Source organism: Rhinolophus sinicus, chromosome 2 (assembly GCF_057876585.1).
Source record: "Rhinolophus sinicus isolate RSI-liver-muscle chromosome 2, RSI-T2T, whole genome shotgun sequence".
Classification (NCBI taxonomy): Eukaryota; Metazoa; Chordata; class Mammalia; order Chiroptera; family Rhinolophidae; genus Rhinolophus; species Rhinolophus sinicus.
The window spans coordinates 27236456-27245869 of NC_142502.1; the positions used below are offsets into that span (position 1 = coordinate 27236456).

The 9414-nt window shown below is 45.6% G+C and overlaps 1 protein-coding gene across 1 annotated transcript; it reads right to left on the minus strand.

Moving 5' to 3' along the window:
- Positions 1-3623: 3623 nt before the first annotated feature.
- TCF21 (transcription factor 21) lies at positions 3624-6742 on the minus strand. The gene is made up of 2 exons (XM_019732708.3): positions 5937-6742; positions 3624-4172 (listed from the first exon to the last, which is right to left on the minus strand). Exons 1-2 carry the CDS (start codon positions 6384-6386, stop codon positions 4083-4085), a joined length of 540 nt encoding a protein of 179 aa, XP_019588267.1. The 5' UTR covers positions 6387-6742; the 3' UTR covers positions 3624-4082.
- Positions 6743-9414: the final 2672 nt, after the last annotated feature.

The window sequence follows — 9414 nt, forward strand, 5'->3', positions numbered from 1 at the left end:
GCGAGGGGCTGAGTCCCGGGTGCCCAGATTTCTCCGCCTTTAGGAGTCACAACGGAGCCAAACGTCAACCGGGTCCTGATCCACCCAGGTCTTTAATTCTGTCTTTGACATCTGTCTTTGAGTGCACAAGATGAACGCACACAGGTCCACACACCAGGGTAGCACACCTCCTATTTTCCGAGGACGAATGGTTTGGTTTCCCCGACTATCATTTAAGCATTAAGAACACACTGCATGTCATCGTGAATAGAAAAATAAATGAAACTGGAGCCCGGAACATGGAGTCTTTTAAGAAAAAATTCCAAATGTTTTCTTTCCCTCTGCATTAACTTCTTGTGTCCCTCTTAATGAGACAGATCAGAAAATTGTTTCTCAAAGTGTGATTCCAGGGACAGCATCATCATCTTCGCTTGGGAACTTGTTAGAAATACAAATTCTGGCCTCCCACCCTAGAGCTCTTAAATTTGGAACTCCGGTGGATGGAGCCCAACAATCTGCCAGCAGCCGTCCAGGTGGTTCTGCTACACACTGAAGAACCGCTGGCATACAACTCTCCTTGGGCAGTGTTTTCCACTGATCACCGAGTATAATATAACCAGCAGGTACAAGACCTTGTTTACCACTTCTTTTTAGAAAGTCTCGGATTTGACAGTGGGGAAACCTGCTAGCTGCACAATGAGTTACTTGTAAAAAGTCATATAAACAAATGAGAGAGAGAGAGAGAGAGAGAGAGAGAGAGAGAGAGAGAGAGAGAGAGACTTCCTAGGTGGAGGGACTTCCTACAGTTCAGTTTCAGTATCTGTCCACTCCCGAGAACTGGAAGACACTTATTTGAAGCATTTCATTCTCCTTCCCAAACTTCCACAGCCCGTTTCGGGTGTTCTCCTGGTTCTTTCTGGGAGCACCATCTAAGATAATTTTCAAAACCAAGAGGTCACAGACAGGACACTCTCCACACCTCACCCCTAACTATATTGGCTTGTGGCAATGGAGTTCCCCCTTTCCTTCTCAGGCAGCCGCTCGCCTCCTATTCAAACAGAGACACACCTAGTACCTGGGCTGGGGGCCGGTGTGCTATAGGCTGCGCCCTACTGGGACAGACAGACTCCTGGAGAACTACAGACACGGAAGAAGGGCGTGGTGGGTGTGGGAGTGCTGACGATCTGGTTTAAGAGAAGGGTCCCTGGGGAAGGAGAGCTGTTTAGACTGTGGATACCCGTGGAAGGTTTTGGATACTGTTGTCACATTCCTGGGGCTGGTGGTAGTCACAACCTAGTAATTTCCACCGTGTTGCTTGCTCCTTTCAGTGGATAACAGCGGGGTGGCCAGTGCGCCCGGCCGCAAGGCTGAGGACCCCGTGGGCGGGGCTTCCCAGCAGCTAGACATCAGCGTAGCCCTTCTATTTGCTGGTCCCAGGCCCCATTTTGCTCTCTGACTTTTTCAGGATTCAAGATTTCTAGGAAATAGTCATGTTTGTAGAAAGCTTTGGACAGATTTGAAGAACATTGGGAAAGGGAAGAGAGAGGGGGTGGGGGAGAGAGAGAGAGAGAGAGAGAGAGAGAGAGAGAGAGAGAGAGAGAGAGATTGTGACGTTAAACACTGCATCCAAGAGAGGTGTTTTGATTCGTGCAATAAAGACCATCGCCTGTACGTTATAAACATACACCCTTTTCAGCTTCCTGCCTGAGATACTTTCAGGTCTGGTCTAGCAGAGACAGCTCATCACCCACCACATAATAAAAGTACCGATATTTGCACGCACCTTTTCCTTTACAAATCAATTGCACAAATATAATCTCATTTGAGCCTCAGTAAGGCTTCGTGAGGTAAAAGAGGAAAAGTACGAGTATGGTTATTATTATGATTATTTTCATCACCTTTATCCCTATTTGCAGAGATAAGAAAAAAGGATCCAGGCCCTTTTAGGAAAAAGCTGGACCCAGAAGTAGGGATTAACCCGCTTGTTCCATATTCACAGCCTCATGCCTCATGCTTCAAGCAAAGTTTCAAATTATAGGTAGGAGACACGAGGACTTTAAAAAAAAAAATCCATTTGCAGTTCGGGCCCTCAGAGAATGAGCAAGCAGAAGTTTCTTCTCTATGGGGCCGCCTGCATCAAGTGCTCAGAATTTTGAGCATTTCGTAAAAATGTGAAGTGAGAGCTTGGAAATTTTGCTGAACTGAAACACACACACACACACACACACACACACACACACACACACACACACACACACACACTGAATCACCTGGGACTCATCTCTGCCTTGAACTCCGAACGGTAGAGGCCAGGGCAGTGTTTCTCTGATAGGAGAGAGGGAGGGGGATAATTTGGGGGATAAGAAGGTTGGCCAGAGCTTAAAATGCTCTCTCGAAGGTCAAGTGTGGGATGGGGGAGTGCTAGGGTAGACCGACGACGCCCAGAGAAGTCCTCCGACCTGCAGGACAGGCAGGTGGATGAGGAGTCACCAAAGTTCCTAGCTCTTGGAGAATGAATTGCACTTGGTAACGTGCTAACTCTCTCTGGCAGAGATCATTCTGGGGGCACAATGGTTCCCTCATCTTGACAAGCTCCTTCCTTACTGGCCAAGCTGAGGGCTCCATCCCCTAGAGCAGCCTTTGGGGTTAGTAGGAGGTGAGGGCGGGAAGGGGAGCCGGGGTGATCTTATTCCAGGTACCAAACCGAGCCCAGGAAAAGAAAGAAAGAAAAAAAAAATCGAAAAGAAAGAGCAAATGAAGCGGAAGTTTCAAGGCCCTCTGCGAGGAATAACAGTATAAATAACCGAAGACGTCTTGTAAACATTGCGGTCATAACCCCGAACATTAAACAGCCCCGGTGGCATCTGGCTCATCGGCAGCGGCGGGCTGCGCTGGGGCAGCGAGGGAACCCGGTCCCAGGCTCCTCCGCCTCGCCTCTCTGTTTATCTCAACTTAATCTTCCCCAACGAGCTGTTCCGTAGCCTGGAAGATGTTTAAATTAAAACCCAGTTCGCCGGAAGTCGTGGCGGGGAGCTGAATGCACTGGCTAACCTTAACCCAAAGCAGGCAGTCGCGTTGCTAAAATTAATTATCAATGAGAAATACATAAAGTATGTTGCGGCACTTTGAAAATCGGAAAATACGTCCTAAGGATTATGGAATTTACATTTTTCATTGTTCCCATGATTTTTTCACTGGTTTGCAAACATGGGTTATTTGGTTTCACGTCCGCGCGTGGAAAGTTACAAAACGCGGAGTTTACCTTCCTGCTCATGTCAGCAGTTATGCTGTGGAATACATGCAAATCGGATTTTCCTTTTCTGGCGTGCTGTTTTCTCCTGAACTGTGTAGCTGTTAATAACTTTAATCCTGCCCTTTCTTTGTTTACAGTTACGTTATTTCTAATTGTCTTAAAAGTAACCTGCAAACCTGAGAGACCAGAGGGTTTTTTGTTGTTGTTGTTGAAGTTTCAGTGCAAAATACCATCTGCATCTTCATAGAGGAAATCATATTTACTTTTCTTCTACCTCTAGAAGTTTGGATTGAGGTTCAGAGAACCACTTTTATTATCAAACTTCCCCATAGTTACCCACTTTTCTATTCCAAGTAATTATTATTTTTTTAAATCACACCAATGTCAGGGCTTTTAGCAATATAAAGAAAGATTTATTTTCGAAAGTAGCAAAATTTGTTTGAAAAAAATATATATCTTTAAGTGAATTACTTTATAAATGTGACTGTCAAAGTCAGCTATTCTATGATCTACATTTTACAACATATTGTACAAAAGATACACATTGATAGGCTCTTATTATCTATTCATATATTTATAATTACATATTGCACTTGGACCAGCAAGGCTCGCAGAGTCATTCACGGTAGAAGTTAATAAAGTTAAATAGATGGGAATCTTTGTAAGTACAGTTGATCCCTTCTGGTTTGGAAACGAATCTCCTCGTCGCTGTAAAGTGTTCTCGCGGGGTGGGACAGGGAGAGGAGCTTTGCAGGGGGAAGCAGAGACAGAGAGCAGGGAGGGCAAGGGTCGCCTTCCCGGGCCCGCTCCCCCCTGGGAGCGCGCCTTTCCCAGACTCGCACCTCCAAGGTCAGGACGCCGTGGTTCCACATAAGCGGCTGGCGGTCACCACTTCTTTCAGGTCACTTTCGGGCTTCCCGGCCACCATAAAGGGCCACGTCTGCAGGAGAGAAGAGGGTGGAGGAAGTAAATGGCCGTGGAGGAGGGGTTGGGGGGGCTCGCAGACTGAGACGGAAGGACAGAGAGCCCTGGGGGCCGGCAGTGAGTTGGACAGACCCGTTATCTCTGCAATTTACTCGGCGTCCGGGTGAGCCTTGTGGCTGGATAAAGCAAAAAGTAGTGTTGGCGCCAAGTCACCACCCCGGGTGGTAGAGCAAAGAAGGGATCACTTCTTGGGTTCGAAGTGAAACCCAAGAGAAGAGGACCGTGGAAAGCCCAGCGTGGCTGGTGCAGTGGCACAGCCCAGAGGCAGATGCCACGGTGAGACTGAGCAGGGGAACCCAGAAGGACCTCTCGCCAACTGGGCACTGGGTTTGAGGCACAGCGCCCTCCTAGCCCTACTTTTGAGGCCGTGGTCGGGTTTCCCAAATGTCTTGCTTCTATTCCAACATCTATCTCCCCGCGGCCAACTTTCGTTTCCTCCATCACAAATGCGGACTTTGCTCAGTTTCTAAATTAATCGAAAGAAAAACAATAATGCTAATAAAAGAATACACACGCGTATTTTATTTAAGATCGTCTTCCTAGTGGGCTGAGCAAGCATAACTTTCTCTTCCCTTCTTCGTGGTGTTTATAATAAAGCTCACTTAAATTTCTGATTCAAAGATGAAGGCAGCAGCAACTGTAAATGAAGTCACTACTTTCATTTGAGCTCCAGATTTAAAAAAAAAACCAAACTATTTACTCATCTCATTCGAAAAATAAATTGGAAGAAAAGAAACGATTTTCACGGCAAAATGTGGTTTTACCCCCTTTCCCCAATTCCTGAGACTAACTCAGTGAGAAGAAGATTCAAACCTCGAAACCTCTCTCACTCGTGCTGGCCGATAAGACGACTTTTTAAGAGGAAAACCTCTCGTTCTTATCATATATAAACAGAGGTGCTAGTAAGTTGTTTTTCTTTCCAGTCAGGAAGTTTTAAAATTAAATCAAATGAAAAAGGAATTAAATATATTTCTTAAACCGTAAAATGCATTTGAGAAAAATGGTAGGCTCAATGAGCGTTATTTTTTTAAAAGACAAAAATAAAATGTTCTTAAATCTTGGATGAAAGTGATCTTTTAAATATTATTTATTACACTAATACTCGTGAGAATGTACTGGTTATGCTGATAGTTGCTGGAACTTCTGGAATTTAAAAATGTTAATCCACCTATAGAAGAAACGCAGAATATTTAAGTAGTTGGGGACTTAGATGACAATTATTGAGGGCATGAATGTGTCTATATGTAATTATTATGTAACATATACATATATGTACATGTATATTTGTGTGTATATATATATATATATAAACAGTTGGGTGTTTACAAGAATTAGAGAGGAAAATACAGTTCTATTCTTTAGAAGCATGAAAGGATTAAAGTGCCCCCTGGGCGCGCTACATCTTGTCAGGGCTCCGGGTCTCACACAGCCCCTTTAGCCCTCATGGCGCGGGTGCAGGGATCCCCCTCTTTGCTAGCTCAGTACACTTGAAACTCCTAATTGCGCTGCCACGTTAAATACTCGCATAAATCATCCCTGCTCCGGCGGCTTGTAAGACAGAGCCAGGGCAGTGTGGGGATCTCCTGTAATGGTCCCTAGAGACTCTGGGCTGGTGGTGGCCGAGGTGCGACAGTCCCAGCCCGCGGTGCACACCACGGGCGGAACTGCCGGCGCGCTGGGAGGGGACACCGCACCGCAGCAGCCACACCAGAGAACTTACCAGGTTGACCGGGTGGATGTAACCGTTCTCGTACTTGTCGTTAGCCAGGATCTGCCTCAAGTGGGCGATGTAACTGGACGCCAGCCTCAGCGTGTCCAGTTTGGAGAGCTTGGTGTCCGGGGGCACCCAGGGCAGGGTGGTCTTGAGCCTGGAGAAGGCCTTGCTCAGCACCCGCATCCGGGCCCGTTCGCGCGCGTTGGCCGCGTTGCGCTGGACCTGCTTCCCCTCCTGGCTGACCCCGCTCAAGGGACTCTTCTTGGTGGGAGCCTTTCTCCTCTTGCCCAGGCCACCGCGGCCCTTCTGGGGAGACCCCGTCTCGCAGTTGGAGCTCTCCTCGGTGCTCTCATTGGAAGTCACAAACTCCTTGTTCGAGTCCATTTTCAGCCCGTCGCAGTCCAGCATCTCCACCTCTTGAAGGTCCTCCACATCACTGAGGGAGCCCGTGGACATGTTTGCGGGAGAGGACGAGAGAGAGAAAGAGAGAGGGAGGGGAGGAGAGGGAGAGAGAGAGAGGGAGGGAGGGGAAGAGAGAGCGAGAAGGGGGGGGAAGAGAGAGAGAGAGAGAGAGAGAGAGAGAGAGAGAGAGAGAGAGAGAGAGAGACCCCGCAATCAATGGGCCCTCCGAGTGTGTAGTGTGGAGCAGCCACCTCCTGTTGGGAGTTGGAGTTGGGGTCCTGGTTGGGTCTCACACCCCTTTCCCCTTTGCAGAGTTGTGAGAAGGAACCGCCAGGGCTTCTTTGGCAAGGAAACCGACGCTGTTTCCCCACCCCCGGAGTCGTGGCCGTAGTGGAGTGTGAGAGAGCGCTGAGGAATTTGGTGGACACTAGGAATTTATCTGGGGAATAGAGAGGCGGATCCTTGCAGCCCAGGGGAGGGGCCTGCCAAGCCCCAGCAACGCTCTGAGACCCCTTTCACAACCGGAGGGAAACTCTCACGCCCAGGCCCCCATTCCAAAGTGTAATGTAAATCAACTCAACTGCAACACTTAAATACCAGCCAAGGAGGAGCAGGCCCCACCCACAGCCCCTCTCCTGGACTCTACTCCTAAGGCCTGCTTTCAGTCTTAAGAGGTCATAGCTAGTTGTATGTAGAGAACTTGAGGAAAACGACCAGATCCTTATGCTTTTTCTGGGCCTTCGAGCCACAAATCTCACAAGCATCTCCCCGGCCTCCTTTCTCACCAAGAAAACACCAATTAAAATCCAGGCAGAGATCAACTGTGTCCCACCAACACCCTGCAAGACTTTACCAAGGTATCTTCTCACCTTATCTTAACTGGGGTGAATTACGAAAAGAAGTGCTTCGTAGAATCTTTAGGATAGTGGCAGAGAAAGTACCAAAAAATCCACCTGCACCTGGTCACTTTAAAAATATCAAGGAACTGCCTGTGTGTATACAACATACTCCCATTGCACACCCTCACACAACCACACACAAGTCAGTGGGAGTGGGGGTAATGAGACAGAGTACTTTGAGTGTATGGAAAGCATTTTGTTAGTTAATAATCTTTTCTTAATGGAATTAAAACTTTCCTCTAAATGTCTTTCTAGAAATGCATTTAATATTGTCTTAAGGATCTTAGTTGTTCTCAGACATCATCTTGCCTGGGACTTCTTGTTTTCTCTCTCTGTGTGCTACTGCCTTTGCCTTCTTCTTACATGCTCTTTGCTAGCAGGGTTCCTCATGTGAAACTGACATTACAAAGCACTAAACAGTATCATCCTTTTGAGAAAAGTTCGTTTCCATTACTAACCCCAGCCTGCACCGTCTTTCCTGGAGAAAAAGAAAATCAGGGAGTAATTGGAAAAGCAAAGGGAACCAGACCTAGGAACTGACTGAAATCAACGAGATGAAATTAGAGAGACTGAATGCAGGAATCTCTTATACTACTTCTTCTCCAGGTTTTCTTTCCTTACAATTAGGTGTTGAAGATGAGGGGCTGAAACAAAGTATAAGAGTGGCATCTGAGCTTTTGGCTGGGAGTCTGCACCCCTCTCCTACATTAAGATATCATATCTCTAATCCTGGGCTCAGCTGGGAATTCACTAACCTCTAACGTTTTGTTTTGTTAGCAGGGTCTTGTTTGCTTTCCCCCTATGCTGTAAACTAAACAGATTGTCAGCAAATCAGTCTTTATTAATGAATTAGTGAGACCCCCACCCTTCATCACCATAATATCTTTGCCCAGGATTCAAAATTTGTTAATCACCACTGTAGAGATTTATGAGCTCTCTTATTTTCTGTTGTTTGTGCAGGTGGAGATTTAAATGACCATATCCACCACCAAGATTTATTGCGAGAATGATTGATGTTATAAACCAGGAAAAGGACTCTTCCCACAGCAGGGATGACAGAAATATCAAGTTGAAGTTGCCTTTGTCCATGTGCACAAATGACCCAGTTCTACAATGCAGAAAGCATAATAATTTAATCTGAGATCCAAGACAGCATTAGGAGAACACCCAGCAGGCCTGTTAAACTTTTCCCCACGGATTCCCAAACGAGTTTTCTTTGATTTGTCCTCCCCCCTTCCCAGTCTTGGTAAGACATGAAAGTTAAAGTTATATTTAGACTAAAAGAGATATATGAAAATGGTCATTCACCAATACTTTGTGAAACATGTGTGTGTGGGGAGGGGCTACTGAGATATCTGCAAAATAACCATAAGTAATTAATTTATTTGTTTGGGCTCTGCAATGGGATTATAATTAAGAGTCAGAACAATGGCTTTACCACATGCCAGGCTATTAAGCAGTAAAGACTTTGCTTCTAGGAGCCACTCTTTTTTGGGGGGAGGAAGAGGGTTTGGGTTTCTGCTATACCTTAGCTGGTAGGTCGGTCAGGCTGTTTGGGGGATAGTAACAGATGTAGTAATGCATACCACTGAATAGATTTCTGCTGTCTATTTTTTCAAGATCTGCAACTTAAAAATAATGATTTTTGGAAGGGAGCAAAACTAGCTTCATGCCACAAGCTGCTTTTTGTGCCTAGAAATTATTATTATTATTATTATTATTATTATTTTAGATAGCAAGAATTAAGTCCATTTATCCTGCAGCAATACATACATTTAGTCTGGGAAGGGCTAGTGGGTTGATAATGAACTTCAGGGTATTTATAAAAACTCTCTAAGGGATAGCTACCAGTTTGGGAGCAAGATGTGAAGAAGGCTGTTATTTAGGTGTCGTGATGTGAAGTCTTGAAGAAAGTAGATTAATATAAATAATACTTTTCTTCTTTTGACATTTTGTGTCTATCCCTGCTAATAAACACTATGGGACACATGGGTGAGGGAAATGACTTATTGTTGGATTCTACTGAGAAAATCAGTGAAGCTGTAACTTAAGCTGTGCCAAATTTTCCCAAAATATAAACTATATTCTGTGAGAAGAGAAGCACTTTTGAGAAACTGTATTAACTCTTTCGATAACAAGAGAAATACTTTGAACATTACTGTTTCAGAGCAGTAAATGGAAAA